The sequence below is a fragment of the Salmo trutta genome, chromosome 4, assembly GCF_901001165.1.
Source record: "Salmo trutta chromosome 4, fSalTru1.1, whole genome shotgun sequence".
Taxonomy (NCBI): domain Eukaryota; kingdom Metazoa; phylum Chordata; class Actinopteri; order Salmoniformes; family Salmonidae; genus Salmo; species Salmo trutta.
Genome location: NC_042960.1, coordinates 71,546,343 through 71,562,538, shown reverse-complemented (window position 1 = coordinate 71,562,538; position 16,196 = coordinate 71,546,343). Strand labels below are relative to the sequence as shown.

Here is a 16,196-nt window from a genome sequence, read left to right as displayed (position 1 = left end):
ATAACAACCACATGACAACCACATGACAACCACATGACAACCATACAACAACCATATAACAATCACATGACAACCATATGACAACCACACGACAACCATATAACAACCATATGACAACCATATAACAACCACATGACAACCACATGACAACCATATAACAACCACATGACAACCACATGACAACCATATAACAACCACATGACAACCACATGACAACCATATAACAACCACATGACAACCACATGACAACCATATGACAACCACATAACAACCACATGACAACGATATAACAACCACATGACAACCACATGACAACCATATAACAACCACATGACAACAACATGACAACCACATGACAACCACATGACAACCATATAACAACCACATGACAACCACATGACAACCATATAACAACCATATAACAACCACATGACAACCACATGACAACCACATGACAACCATATAACAACCACATGACAACCATATAACAACCATATAACAACCACATGACAACCACATGACAACCACATGACAACCACATGACAACCATATAACAACCATATAACAACCACATGACAACCATATAACAACCACATGACAACCATATAACAACCATATAACAACCACATGACAACCACATGACAACCATATAACAACCATATAACAACCACATGACAACCACATGACAACCATACAACAACCATATAACAACCACATGACAACCACATGACAACCACATGACAACCATACAACAACCATATAACAACCACATGACAACCATATGACAACCACATGACAACCACATGACAACCATACAACAACCATATAACAACCACATGACAACCATATAACAACCATATAACAACCACATGACAACCATATAACAACCATATAACAACCATATGACAACCATATAACAACCACATGACAACCATACAACAACCATATAACAACCACATGACAACCATATGACAACCACATGACAACCACATGACAACCATACAACAACCATATAACAACCACATGACAACCACATGACAACCATATAACAACCACATGACAACAACATGACAACCACATGACAACCACATGACAACCACATGACAACCACATGACAACCATATAACAACCACATGACAACCACATGACAACCACATGACAACCACATGACAACCACATAACAACCATATAACAACCACATGACAACCATATGACAACCATATAACAACCATATAACAACCATATAACAACCACATGACAACCACATGACAACCACATGACAACCACATGACAACCATATAACAACCACATGACAACAACATGACAACCACATGACAACCACATGACAACCACATGACAACCACATGACAACCATATAACAACCACATGACAACCACATGACAACCACATGACAACCACATGACAACCACATAACAACCATATAAAAACCACATGACAACCACATGACAACCATACAACAACCACATGACAACCATATGACAACCATATAACAACCATATAACAACCATATGACAACCATATAACAACCATATAACAACCATATAACAACCATATAACAACCATATAACAACCATATAACAACCAACAACCATATAACAACCACATGACAACCACATGACAACCATATAACAACCACATGACAACCACATGACAACCATATAACAACCACATGACAACCATACAACAACCATATAACAACCATATAACAACCACATGACAACCATATAACAACCACATGACAACCATACAACAACCATATAACAACCATATAACAACCACATGACAACCATATAACAACCACTTGACAACCATATGACAACCACATGACAACCACATGACAACCACATGACAACCACATGACAACCACATGACAACCACATGACAACCACATGACAACCACATAACAACCATATAACAACCACATGACAACCACATGGCAACCATACAACAACCACATGACAACCATATGACAACCATATAACAACCATATAACAACCATATGACAACCATATAACAACCATATAACAACCATATAACAACCATATAACAACCATATAACAACCATACAACAACCATATAACAACCACATGACAACCACATGACAACCATATAACAACCACATGACAACCATATAACAACCATATAACAACCATATAACAACCACATGACAACCATATAACAACCACATGACAACCATACAACAACCATATAACAACCATATAACAACCACATGACAACCATATAACAACCACATGACAACCATATGACAACCACATGACAACCACATGACAACCACATGACAACCATATAACAACCACATGACAACCACATGACAACCATATAACAACCACATGACAACCACATGACAACCATATAACAACCATATAACAACCACATGACAACCACATGACAACCATATAACAACCATATAACAACCACATGACAACCATATGACAACCACATGACAACCACATGACAACCACATGACAACCATATAACAACCATATAACAACCACATGACAACCATTTAACAACCATGTTATAATCTCCACCCGGCACAGCCAGAAGAGGACTGGCCACCCCTCATAGCCTGGTTCCTCTCTAGGTTTCTTCCTAGGTTCTGGCCTTTCTAGGGAGTTTTTCCCAGCCACCGTGCTTCTACACCTGCATTGCTTGCTGTTTTGGGGTTTTAGGCTGGGTTTCTGTACAGCACTTTGAGATATCAGCTGATGTAAGAAGGGTTTTATAAATACATTTGATTTGATATGACAACCATATAACAACCATATGACGTTAACATATCTAGCTTAAGAAACAAGGTGAAAATCAATAATTTGCTAGTAACAGATGACATTCATATTCTGACTATCTCTGAAACTCACTTTGATAATACCTTTGATGATACAGTGGTAGCAATACATGGTTATAACATCTACAGAAAATACAGAAATGCCAATAGTGGAGGTGTTGCTGTTTATATTCAGAACCACATTCCTGTAAAGATTAGAGAGGATCTCATGTTAAATACTGTTGAAGTAACATGACTAAACAGCCAAAGATTTTCAAGACTAAAGGTTGGTTTATACTACGGTTGTGTTCGTAAATTTAAATCTGGAGTGCCAGAATGTGCTCTGGGCATTCGTAAACTCAGAGCGTTGTCAGATTGATCGTTACGTAAATTCAGAGCGTTTCGCTCTCGGAGCGCACACCGGACACTCTGGCCGAAAAGTAGGGTTGATCTGAGTGTTCTGACCTAGGAACAGCAGTCAAGCACCCAAGTTAACTGGCTAACGTTGGCTAGTGTCATGACGTTGGCCTGTGGGTAAGGTTTATAACCCCCCCATAAATACCTTTCTCCCTTCCCCTCTCTCTCTGACCCTACTGAAGGACTGGAATAGCCTGTGTTAAATATAGAGAGTCTGGGAACATCAAACAAATGGGGAAAGGAACCATATTTTGGTAATAAAACCAGTTGGAAATATGCTTTGGAACGTAATGAGTATGGATGTCAGTTCCGTTGTCATCTGAGACATTATGACTGATGACAGGACGACATAAACTGTACCTGGGAAAGTATCCACCCTCTAGTTATCAGAGTAACATGGAATTGTTATGCAATTGAAATGTTTGATATTGGAATTGTTTGTTAGGAGATTAAATGTAATTTTAGCTTCCAAATGAGAGAATTGGGTTTTCATAAGGAAAGTGCCCTGCTTGATCAGTGGCCCACCCCTGTGAAGAGGAGGGGTTATAAACGATGAAACACATCCTTCCCCCCTCTCCACTATATAAGCCTTTGACGAAAAGATAACCAGGTTGTTCCAGTACGGGAGGTCTGCAGCCTCTACGTTAGAAGGACACACATGTCAACTAAGCCAACCTCGGCGTGAGCTATGGTATGAACTGGTATGAACTTTGAGCTTATTCACTACAGAAGTGATACTTCCTAGCCGTTGAGTTAGCAGCGGCCTCTGTAGACGTGGGCTAGGAAAGGACGGACGACGGATCCAGTCTAACAGACAGACGAAGATACCACCACGTATCCAATTTACCACCAGAGACATTCTCCCACGGACAGGAAGATCTGTTGGCCAACCCGGCCAGCATCTACGACCAATCTACCGAAGCGTAGCTCAGAGTAAATATTTATTGCATTTTCCTTTCCCAAATGGGCGGTAATTTAGAATGCATAAGATAATGTATTTACGATAGCATAGCTGCTGTTTGTGGTTCCTAAGTCTTCCTGCTCTTTCATTCAAGCCCAACCCCCTTTCCTTTGTGTAACCAGGTTCCGTCCACCGGGACGTTTTCTGTATGACATCATTGGTATTCTGTGTATATGTAATTCTGTGTGATTAGTTTAGGTATTTAGTAAATAAATAATTAAACCCAATTTTGTATTGCTGATTCAACTTGTTAGCCAGGGTTCGTGAAGATAACCAAGAATTTACAACTTTCATTATGAGACTGAAAATAAGATAAGGGTTAATATTGACTGCTATCGATGTAAAATATTACTAAGTATTTTAAGAGTTTATTCGGAAGATAACGGCTCTATAAACGTTCTTCCGTGGTGCCCCGACTTTCTAGTTAATTACATTTACATGATTAGCTCAATCAGGTAATATTAATTACAGAGAAATCATTTTATAAGTTAGCATGTCATATCACTTAATCCGGCATAGCCAAAGACACGACACTAGCTTACTAGCTACTTCCAGACACAAATGAGAGAACAACTCACTCTGATAATTTTACTCTCCCTAGCAGAGCTGGTAAGGTTCTTTTGATGTTACCCAGAGCGTTGGTAACTGCAAATGTGCTGCTAGCAACAATTTAATTAGTTGTTTTTTTTGCCGACGTTTACTAAATTCAACGGGTGTTGAGTGTTTGTAAATTCAGCAGTTATTCCGTGCTCTGGCACACTCAGACGACAGTGCTCTGAAATCGGAGTAGAGAGCCAGAGCGAATTTACCAGCTACGTCTATCGACAGATGTCGCATTCTATTGAACGTGTTAAAGACAACCCACCGTCCTCCATGATGTGGTAATAAAGACAAGATAGTTTAGTGACCAGCTATTTCAAATCAAATCAAATGTATTTAAAAAGGCCTTCTTACATCAGCTGATATCTCAAAGTGCTGTACAGAAACCCAGCCTAAAACCCCAAACAGCAAGCAATGCAGGTGTAGAAGCACCATTTAAACTTGCTATCATGGTGGAATTACCGGCCGAGGGGCACCGACTGATTTTGTTAGTCAGTCTCACTCGGATATCATATTAAAAACTGAAAACATTTCTCTCCGTCCTACGGAAGGATGTGTACAATGGATTTGGGTACGCAGTCCCACGAGCTCATGAGTTACATTTTGTTTGTGGGCCCCACCACCAAAGTTGCCCATCCCTGCACTAAATCACCATACATCATTAGTCACTAAATCACCATACATCATTAGTCACTAAATCACCATTACACTAAATCACCATACATCATTAGTCACTAAATCATCATTACACTAAATCACCATACATCATTAGTCACTAAATCACCATACATCATTAGTCACTAAATCACCATACATCATTAGTCACTAAATTACCATACATCATTAGTCACTAAATCATCATTACACTAAATCACCATACATCATTAGTCACTAAATCATCATTACACTAAATCACCATACATCATTAGTCACTAAATTACCATACATCATTAGTCACTAAATCATCATTACACTAAATCACCATACATCATTAGTCACTAAATCACCATACATCATTAGTCACTAAATTACCATTACACTAAATCACCATACATCATTAGTCACTAAATCATCATTACACTAAATCACCATACATCATTAGTCACTAAATCACCATTACACTAAATCACCATACATCATTAGTCACTAAATTACCATACATCATTCGTCACTAAATCATCATTACACTAAATCACCATACATCATTAGTCACTAAATCACCATTACACTAAATCACCATACATCATTAGTCACTAAATCATCATACATCATTAGTCACTAAATTACCATACATCATTAGTCACTAAATCATCATTAAACTAAATCACCATACATCATTAGTCACTAAATCACCATTACACTAAATCACCATACATCATTAGTCACTAAATCACCATACATCATTAGTCACTAAATTACCATACATCATTAGTCACTAAATTACCATACATCATTAGTCACTAAATCATCATTACACTAAATCACCATACATCATTAGTCACTAAATCATCATTACACTAAATCACCATACATTATTAGTCACTAAATCACCATACATCATTAGTCACTAAATTACCATTACACTAAATCACCATACATCATTAGTCACTAAATCATCATACATCATTAGTCACTAAATTACCATACATCATTAGTCACTAAATCACCATACATCATTAGTCACTAAATCATCATTACACTAAATTACCATACATCATTAGTCACTAAATCACCATTACACTAAATCACCATACATCATTAGTCACTAAATCACCATACATCATTAGTCACTAAATCACCATACATCATTAGTCACTAAATTACCATACATCATTAGTCACTAAATTACCATTACACTAAATCACCATACATCATTAGTCACTAAATCATCATTACACTAAATCACCATACATCATTAGTCACTAAATCAGTTCAGGCCAAGCTCTGCAGGCTCTACTCCAGACCTCATTATTAGGATGGACCAGCTGCAGAGTTAAACTGTGGTCGACTGCAGAGCAACAACAGCCTGTCTACATGTTACTTAACTGTTCCAACGGGAGGAGGAGAGAGCAGAATATTCAGTCACTCTTAGAGGATGAAGCAGAGGTAGAAATTTACTTCCACTGTAGTCTAAGTGTGGCTGGATATTCTCCTGTAGGAATGGTAACAAACTAAAATCAGATGTAAACACACGGCCTGTACTAACCTTGCAAGTCGAACAGCGAGCTTGCGTCCGTGGTCCTTTCGGAAGGGGCCTGCGTGATGGGGAGGAGGTAAGAGCGGTACCCTTTCAATATGGCCGCCATGAACCTAAGGAATGCTTCCTGGATCTGCATCTCTAGCGTGTGGAGGCTCTTCTCTCCGCTCGCCAGGTCTGGGTCACTCGCAGTGGGCTCCATCAGACCGTCCTCGCCGTTGACTTGGCCACCTGGACAATACCGAAGAGAGACAGGTATTAAATAAACTAACCTCAGACACAAACCCCCTTGTTGGACAATAGGACCAGAAATACTGTACATTCTGCTTTTATGTAGTGTTTTCAGTCAGCATTTTTTTTATATTGATGTTTTGCTTTGGCTTTAGTTAGGTAACAACTTTCTTATGAGATAATAAATTCACACAGGTCTATAAAAGGTTACAGAAATGGTAGATGGCATGGTACATCCAAAAGCTTGCCGACCCAAAATTGATAATAATAAGATTGTGGGAGCTGTACTGTTAGATTTCAGTGCAGCCTTTTGATATTATTGACCATAACCTGTTGTTGAAAAAACCATATGTGTTATGGCTTTTCAACCTCTGCCGTATCGTGGATTCAGAGTTATCTATCGAATTGAACTCAAAGGGTTTTCTTCAATGGAAGCTTCTATAATGTCAAACAGGTAAAGTGTGGTGTACCACAGGGCAGCTCTCTAGGCCCTCTACTCTTTTCTATTTTTACCAATGACCTGCCACTGGCATTAAACAAAGCATGTGTGTCCATGTACGCTGATGATTCAACCCTATAGACATCAGCAACCACAGCTATTGAAGTCACTGAAACCCTTAACAAAGAGTTGCAGTCTGTTTTGGAATGGGTGGCCAGTAATAAACTGGTCCTGAACATCTCTAAAACTAAGAGCATTGTGTTTGGTACAAATCCTCCCCTAAGTTCTAGACCTCAGCTGAATCTGGTAATGAATGGTGTGGCTGTTGAACAAGTTGAGGAGACTAAATTACTTGTTGTTACCTTAGATTGTAAACTGTCATGGTTAAAACATGTAGATTCAATGGTTGTAAATATCGGGAGAGGTCTGGCCGTAATAAGGAGATGCTCTGCTTTTTGACACCACACTCCACAAAGCAAGTCCTGCAGGCTCTAGTTTTGACAAATCTTGATTATTGTCTAGTCGTGTGGTTCAGTGATGCAAGGAAAGGCCTAGTTAAGCTGCAGCTGGCCCAGAACAGAGCGGCATGTCTTGCTCTTCATTGTAATCAGAGGGCTGATATAAATACTATGTATTCCAGTCTTTCTTGGCTAAGAGTTGAGGAGAGACTGACTGCATCACTTCTTCTTTTTATAAGAAACATTAATGTGTTGAAAATCCTAAATTGTTCGCATAGTCAACTCAGACACAGCTCTGACACACACACTTATCTCACCAGGGGTCTTTTCACAGTCCCCAAATCCAGAACAAATTCAAGAAAGCGTACAGTATTATATAGAGAGCCCTTATTGCATGGAACTCCCTTCCATCTCATATTGCTCAAATAAACAGCAAACCTGGTTTCAAAAAACAGATAAAGCAACACCTTGCGGCACAACGCCTCTCCCCTATTTGAAATAGATAGTTTGTGTATGTATTGATATGTATTCTACGTGTGCCTTTTTAAAAATGTATGAAGTTCTGTCCTTCAGCTGTTCTTGTCTATTAATGTTCTGTGTTATGTCATTCTGTTTCATGTTTTGTGTGGACCCCAGGAAGAGTAGCTGCTGCCTTGGCAACAGGAACTAATGGGGATCCATAATAAACCCCAGGAAGAGTAGCTGCTGCCTTGACAGGAACTAATGGGGATCCAGAATAAACCCCAGGAAGAGTAGCTGCTGCCTTGACAGGAACTAATGGGGATCCATAATAAACCCCAGGAAGAGTAGCTGCTGCCTTGGCAGGAACTAATGGGGATCCATAATAAACCCAGGAAGAGTAGCTGCTGCCTTGGCAGGAACTAATGGGGATCCATAATAAACACCAGGAAGAGTAGCTGCTGCCTTGACAGGAACTAATGGGGATCCATAATAAACCCCAGGAAGAGTAGCTGCTGCCTTGGCAGGAACTAATGGGGATCCATAATAAACCCCAGGAAGAGTAGCTGCTGCCTTGGCAGGAACTAATGGGGATCCATAATAAACCCCAGGAAGAGTAGCTGCTGCCTTGGCAACAGGAACTAATGTGGATCCATAATAAACCCTAGGAAGAGTAGCTGCTGCCTTGGCAGGAACTAATGGGGATCCATAATAAACCCCAGGAAGAGTAGCTGCTGCCTTGGCAGGAACTAATGGGGATCCATAATAAACCCCAGGAAGAGTAGCTGCTGCCTTGGCAGGAACTAATGGGGATCCATAATAAACCCCAGGAAGAGTAGCTGCTGCCTCAACAGGAACTAATGGGGATCCATAATAAACCCCAGGAAGAGTAGCTGCTGCCTTGGCAACAGGAACTAATGGGGATCCATTATAAACCCCAGGAAGAGTAGCCGCTGCCTTGGCAGGAACTAATGGGGATCCATAATAAACCCCAGGAAGAGAAGCTGCTGCCTTGGCAGGAACTAATGGGGATCCATAATAAACCCCAGGAAGAGTAGCTGCTGCCTTGGCAGGAACTAATGGGGATCCATAATAAACCCCAGGAAGAGTAGCTGCTGCCTTGGCAGGAACTAATGGGGATCCATAATAAAATACAAATACCTGGACCTATACTAGATCAGACATCTGAAGACTTGAAAGAAAACATCACTTCAAGCTTTTCTAGGATTCTACTGGAATCCATCTTTATGTCCCTTCTGTCTCTAATGTGTGTGTGTGTGTGTTGTGTGTGTGTGTGTGTGTGTGTGTGTGTGTGTGTGTGTGTGCGTGTGTGTGTGTCTAATTTACGACCAGTAGAGGGTAATAAAACAGAATCGATTGATCTATCCTCTGAAATGTCTAATTTACAATGGGTTGAGATAAACAAGTGCATCTCGGGACTCTCCCCATTTAAATCCTTCATTGACTTCAAAGGGAGACTTGCACAACATTTCTGTTAAATGTATTGATACCTTAAGTCAAAGATACTGCTGAACTAGATTTTACATTTTAGTCATTTAGCAGAAGCTCTTATCCAGAGCGACTTACAGTAGTGAATGCATACATTTCATTCCATACCTTTTTTTTCCTCTTTCTGTGCTGGCCCCCCTTGGGAATCGAACCCACAACCCTGGCGTTGCAAACACCATGCTCTACCAACTGAGCTACAGGGACGGCCCAACTAAATTATAGAAGATGGCTGATTGATGAGAAGTACTGTATATCCACTGGTATGTAAGATGAAACACTGACTGATTTACAATGGGCTGAATCAGAGCACGCAAACGCAGACCTCCAGAGTACATTACTTTATTACGTCAAATGGGAGACTTACGCGGAAATGAAGATAAACTGTTTTTTATCCGTTTCCAGGGCTCACCTTCAGTCAGCTGTTGGTACAGATTACCCAGGGTATTGAGGAGATGTTTGCAGGCTTTCTGTGGTAGTATCTTCCACGTTAGGGCCCTCTTCTCCTCTTTACTGAAAACACAACACAACACAAGAGATTAGGAGACGAGGAGATGAGGAGACGGGGAGATGAGGAGACGAGAAAGAGATAGAAAGACAGCAGGAGGAAGAAGAGATGAGATGGGGGGGAGGGAGGACATCCACACAGGACTGGCAACCCTGACAGCATTAGGATAATATCCACACAGGACTGGCAACCCTGACAGCATTAGGAAGATGTGGAAAGGGGGAGGACATCCACACAGGACTGGCAACCCTGACAGCATTAGGAAGAGATGGAAAGGGGGAGGACATCCACAAAGGACTGGCAACCCTGACAGCATTAGGAAGAGATGGTGGGAGGGAGGACATCCACACAGGACTGGCAACCCTGACAGCATTAGGAAGAGATGGTGGGAGGGAGGGGGAAAGAGAGAGAGAGAGAGCGAGATAGAGAGGGAGAGAGAGAACGAGAGAGAGAGAGAGAGAGAGAGAGAGAGAGAGAGAGAGAGAGAGAGAGAGAGAGGAGAGAGAGAGAGAGAGGAGAGAGGAGGGAGGGACCAACAGGAGGAAGAGCTGAAAGGAGGAAGGGAGGGATTTTGATTGCTGTGTTTCATGTCTGAGGGGTTTGGGGATATTGGCTAACTGTTTTGTGTTTTATGTTTAGAGTTTTGTGTTTAGAGTACCTGAGATGTAGTTTCAGCAAAAGTGTGTTAATAACAGTTGGGAAAAAACTGCAATTAAGCACAACATGGAAAATTGTATTGTGATAGTTGAATTTCTGTCCTCTGAAAAGAAAACGGACGATAACATATTTTTCCCTGAGTGAGTCATTATCGTTACACAACAACATGGACAAACCAAAGAGACAAGAGGTTAGGCATGGGAGGTTATGGGAGATTGGTATTGGTAGAGGTCATAGGTCATTAGTGACTGAGGGTGGTCTATCAGGTTAACCTGCCTGCAGGCATATATAATCTGTCTCCCTACTCATTTCATGATCTCCCTGTCCGAATAACTCGGAAAAACACTAACTGTGACACTGCAAACGTCTGGGGTACGGGTTAGGGTCAGGGTCATAGATAGAGGTCAGGGTTCAGGGCTTACAGATAACTCACTGTTGACACAGCAGACCTCATGGTTAAGGTTCCAGGGGTCAGACTTACTGTAATATGTTGTTGGTGTCCAGGTCGACACAACAGACGTCGGACGGAGGCACGTAGAGGTCAAAGTAACGTGAGTCGACGCCCACGATGAAAGGGCACGGGGCAGAGAGAACATCTGCCAGGGCCAGCGGGCACAGAGGGATGTAGGGGCACGGCCAGTGGAAGGGGAAGATCATCTGGAGGATGTTGGAGACAGACAGGCTGACAGTTAAGTATATTCCAACACTCACCGTCACAGTTGAGATAATGGGATAACTTCACGTAAAATATTTTACATTTTAGCAGACGCTCTTATCCAGAGCGACTTACAGTAGTGAATGCATAAGTTTTCATACTGGTCCCCCGTGGGAATCGAACCCACAACCCTGGCGTTGCAAACACCATGCTCTACCAACTGAGCCACACGGGACCAAGAACCACTTACTGTCCAACTCTGCTTTGGGAGCGAGTTAAAGTTCCCCTTTGGGACTATAAACCCATGCATTTGTTTTGTTTTAAACCCTATATATGAGCATTAGCTGATGTACTGTCGGAGTAGTCCTGGTGCGGACCTTAGTGGCTCAGTGGGTAGAGAGCCTGGTGTTAACCATTTATTTAACTAGGTAAGTCAGTTAAGAACAAATTCTTATTTACAATGATGACCTAGGAACAGTGGGGTTAACTGTCTTGTTCAGGGGCAGAACGACAGATTTTTACCTTGTCAGACTCGGAGATTCAATCTTGCAACCTTTCGGTTACTAATCCAACGCTCTAACCACTAGGCTACCCTGCCGCCCCATAAACCATACCGAGGTTATAGGTTCAATTTCCATGGAGATCACATGCGCACACACACACACACACTCACCGACACCAGGGCCTCCGTAACACTGGTCAGCACGGCCGGTCTGAGAGAGTGGACCAGGATCTTGTGTTCTGTTACAGTCAGAACCAGCAGAGTGGTCGCATTCTTAGGACCCAGGTTAAGGAGCAGCGTGGAGAGGCGGCCACCACTGAGAGAGAGAAGTTAAATTCATAATGGAGAGACGACCACCACTGAGAGAGAGAAGTTAAATTCATAATGGAGAGACGGCCACCACTGAGAGAGAGAAGTTAAATTCATAATGGAGAGACGGCCACCACTGAGAGAGAGAGAAATTAAATTCATAATGGAGAGACGGCCACCACTGAGAGAGAGAGAAGTTCAATTCATAATGGAGGGACGGCCACCACTGAGAGAGAAGTTAAATTCATAATGGAGAGACGGCCACCACTGAGAGAGAGAAGTTAAATTCATAATGGAGAGACGGCCACCACTGAGAGAGAGAAGTTAAATTCATAATGGAGAGACGGCCACCACTGAGAGAGAGAAGTTAAATTCATAATGGAGAGACGACCACCACTGAGAGAGAGAAGTTAAATTCATAATGGAGAGACGGCCACCACTGAGAGAGAGAGAAGTTAAATTCATAATGGAGGGACGGCCACCACTGAGAGAGAGAAGTTAAATTCATAATGGAGAGACGGCCACCACTGAGAGAGAGAAGTTAAATTCATAATGGAGAGACGGCCACCACTGAGAGAGAGAAGTTAAATTCATAATGGAGAGACGGCCACCACTGAGAGAGAGAAGTTAAATTCATAATGGAGAGACGGCCACCACTGAGAGAGAGAAGTTAAATTCATAATGGAGAGGCGGCCACCACTGAGAGAGAGAGAAGTTAAATTCATAATGTGTTGTTCACTGTCTGTCTGTCTGTCTGTCTGTCTGTCTGTCTGTCTGTCTGTCTGTCTGTCTGTCTGTCTGTCTGTCTGTCTGACTAGCTGTCTGTCTCTCTGTCTGTCTCTCTGTCCATCCGTCCGTCTTACCTGAGAGGCAGAGGGGAGGAGACAGGCTGGCTCAGCATCAGACTATCATGTGGAGACAGCTGTAGAGCAAACAGAGAGAGTTTGTACAGGTCGTCAGCAAGAAAAAAAATCGGGTCAGAGTTCAATACTCTACAGTAGCCGTGGCAACACGACCAGATCTCACAGTCAGATTATCAAAATGGTCGAGTCATATCGACGGGGTTTCTACAATGTTTTGGACGGACTCCATCTCACCTGCAGTAGGATTCGTGGTCTCTGGGAGGAGGGGAACGGGACTTTGTGCATGAAGTGGGAGATGTGCCTGTTGGACAGAAAGAGACGTGACAGGTCAGGAAAGACTTCTTTTAGAAAGGTATTGTGACACTGTCCCCAGACGATAATCTGGAAAAAAACGGATAAATCTGACAAACATGAAGGAAAAACTCAACAAGAACACAGTCCAACATAATCACATGTTATATTGGTCGCATAGACATATATTTTGCAGATGTTATCGCTGGTGTAGTGTAATGCTGGGGTTCCCAGCTCCAACAGTGTAATGCTGGTGTTCCCAGCTCCAACAGTATAATGCTGGTGTTCCCAGCTCCAACAGTGTAATGCTGGTGTTCCAGCTCCAACAGTATAATGCTGGTGTTCCCAGCTCCAACAGTATAATGCTGGTGTTCCCAGCTCCACAGGTGTAATGCTGGTGTTCCCAGCTCCAACAGTGTAATGCTGGTGTTTCCAGCTCCAACAGTGTAATGCTGGTGTTCCCAGCTCCAACAGTATGATGCTGGTGTTCCCAGCTCCAACAGTGTAATGCTGGTGTTCCCAGCTCCAACAGTGTAATGCTGGTGTTTCCAGCTCCAACAGTGTAATGCTGGGGTTCCCAGCTCCAACAGTGTAATGCTGGTGTTCCCAGCTCCAACAGTGTAATGCTGGTGTTCCCAGCTCCAACAGTGTAACGCTGGTGTTCCCAGCTCCAACAGTATAATGCTGGTGTTCCCAGCTCCAACAGTGTAATGCTGGTGTTCCCAGCTCCAACAGTGTAATGCTGGTGTTCCCAGCTCCAACAGTGTAAATGCTGGTGTTCCCAGCTCCAACAGTGTAATGCTGGTGTTCCCAGCTCCAACAGTGTAATGTTGGTGTTTCTAGCTCCAACAGTATAATGCTGGTGTGTCCCAGCTCCAACAGTGTAATGCTGGTGTTCCCAGCTCCAACAGTGTAATGCTGGTGTTCCCAGCTCCAACAGTGTAATGTTGGTGTTCCCAGCTCCAACAGCTGTAATGCTTGGTTGTTCCCAGCTCCAACAGTGTAATGCTGGTGTTCCCAGCTCCAACAGTGTAATGTTGGTGTTTCTAGCTCCAACAGTATAATGCTGGTGTTCCCAGCTCCAACAGTGTAATGCTGGTGTTCCCAGCTCCAACAGTGTAATGCTGGTGTTCCCAGCTCCACAGTGTAATGCTGGTGTTCCCAGCTCCAACAGTGTAATGCTGGTGTTCCCAGCTCCAACAGTGTAATGCTGGTGTTCCCAGCTCCAACAGTGTAATGCTGGTCTCCCAGCTCCAACAGTATAATGCTGGTGTTCCCAGCTCCACAGTGTATGATTGGTGTTCCCAGCTCCAACAGTGTAATGCTGGGTTCCCAGCTCCAACAGTGTAATGCTGGTGTTCCCAGCTCCAACAGTAAATGCTGGGTTTCCCAGCTCCAACAGTATAATGCTGGTGTTCCCAGCTCCAACAGTGTAATGCTGGTTGTTCCCAGCCCAACAGTGTAATGCTGGTGTTCCCAGCCTCCAACAGTGTTAATGCTGGTGTTCCCAGCTACACAGTGTAATGTGTGTTCCTAGTCCAACAGTATAATGTGGTGTTTCCCTAGCTCCAACAGTTAATGCTGGTGTTCCCAGCTCCAACAGTGTAATGCTGGTGTTCCCAGCTCCAACAGTGTAATGCTGGTGTTCCCAGCTCCAACAGTGTAATGCTGGTGTTCCCAGCTCCAACAGTATAATGCTGGTGTTCCCCAGCTCCAACAGGTAATGCTGGTGTTCCCAGCTCCAACAGTGTAATGCTGGTGTTCCAGCTCCAACAGTATAATGCTGGTGTTCCCAGCTCCAACAGTGTAATGCTGGTGTTCCCAGCTCCAACAGTGTAATGCTGGTGTTCCCAGCTCCAACAGTGTAATGCTGGTGTTCCCAGCTCCAACAGTATAATGCTGGTGTTCCCAGCTCCAACAGTATAATGCTGGTGTTCCCAGCTCCAACAGTGTAATGCTGGTGTTCCCAGCTCCAACAGTGTAATGCTGGTGTTCCCAGCTCCAACAGTATAATGCTGGTGTTCCCAGCTCCAACAGTGTAATGCTGGTGTTCCCAGCTCCAACAGTGTAATGCTGGTGTTCAGTATGGAGAACGGTTGGGTTTTTCATTGTATTTATCTTTAACCAGATCTATTGTGTTATATTCTACTACATTCACATTTCCATAAACTTCAAAGTGTTTCCTTTCAAATGCTACCAGGCAGTTAGATTTGAGACTGTCATTTTAGGCAAACATTTAAAAAAAGGGCTAATCCTTAAGAGGATGAATTAGTTGTATTAGTAGTTGTATCAGTAGTTGTATCAGTAGTTTTATTAGTTGTATTAGTAGTTGTA

The 16,196-nt window shown here is 42.6% G+C and overlaps 1 protein-coding gene across 5 annotated transcripts in view; it reads right to left on the bottom strand.

Annotated features, from left to right (window-relative positions):
- Positions 1 to 16,196, bottom strand: part of dennd4a (DENN/MADD domain containing 4A) — a 90,923-nt gene that overhangs the window by 50,483 nt on the left and 24,244 nt on the right. For all 5 annotated transcript variants that reach the window (XM_029751956.1, XM_029751955.1, XM_029751959.1 and 2 more), the window contains exons 8-13: positions 13,806 to 13,872; positions 13,572 to 13,630; positions 12,571 to 12,715; positions 11,724 to 11,899; positions 10,490 to 10,590; positions 6,994 to 7,215 (exon numbers count right to left, since the gene is read on the bottom strand). In XM_029751956.1, coding sequence (XP_029607816.1) covers positions 6,994 to 7,215; positions 10,490 to 10,590; positions 11,724 to 11,899; positions 12,571 to 12,715; positions 13,572 to 13,630; positions 13,806 to 13,872 — 770 coding nt within the window. The remainder of the gene's footprint in view (positions 1 to 6,993; positions 7,216 to 10,489; positions 10,591 to 11,723; positions 11,900 to 12,570; positions 12,716 to 13,571; positions 13,631 to 13,805; positions 13,873 to 16,196) is intronic.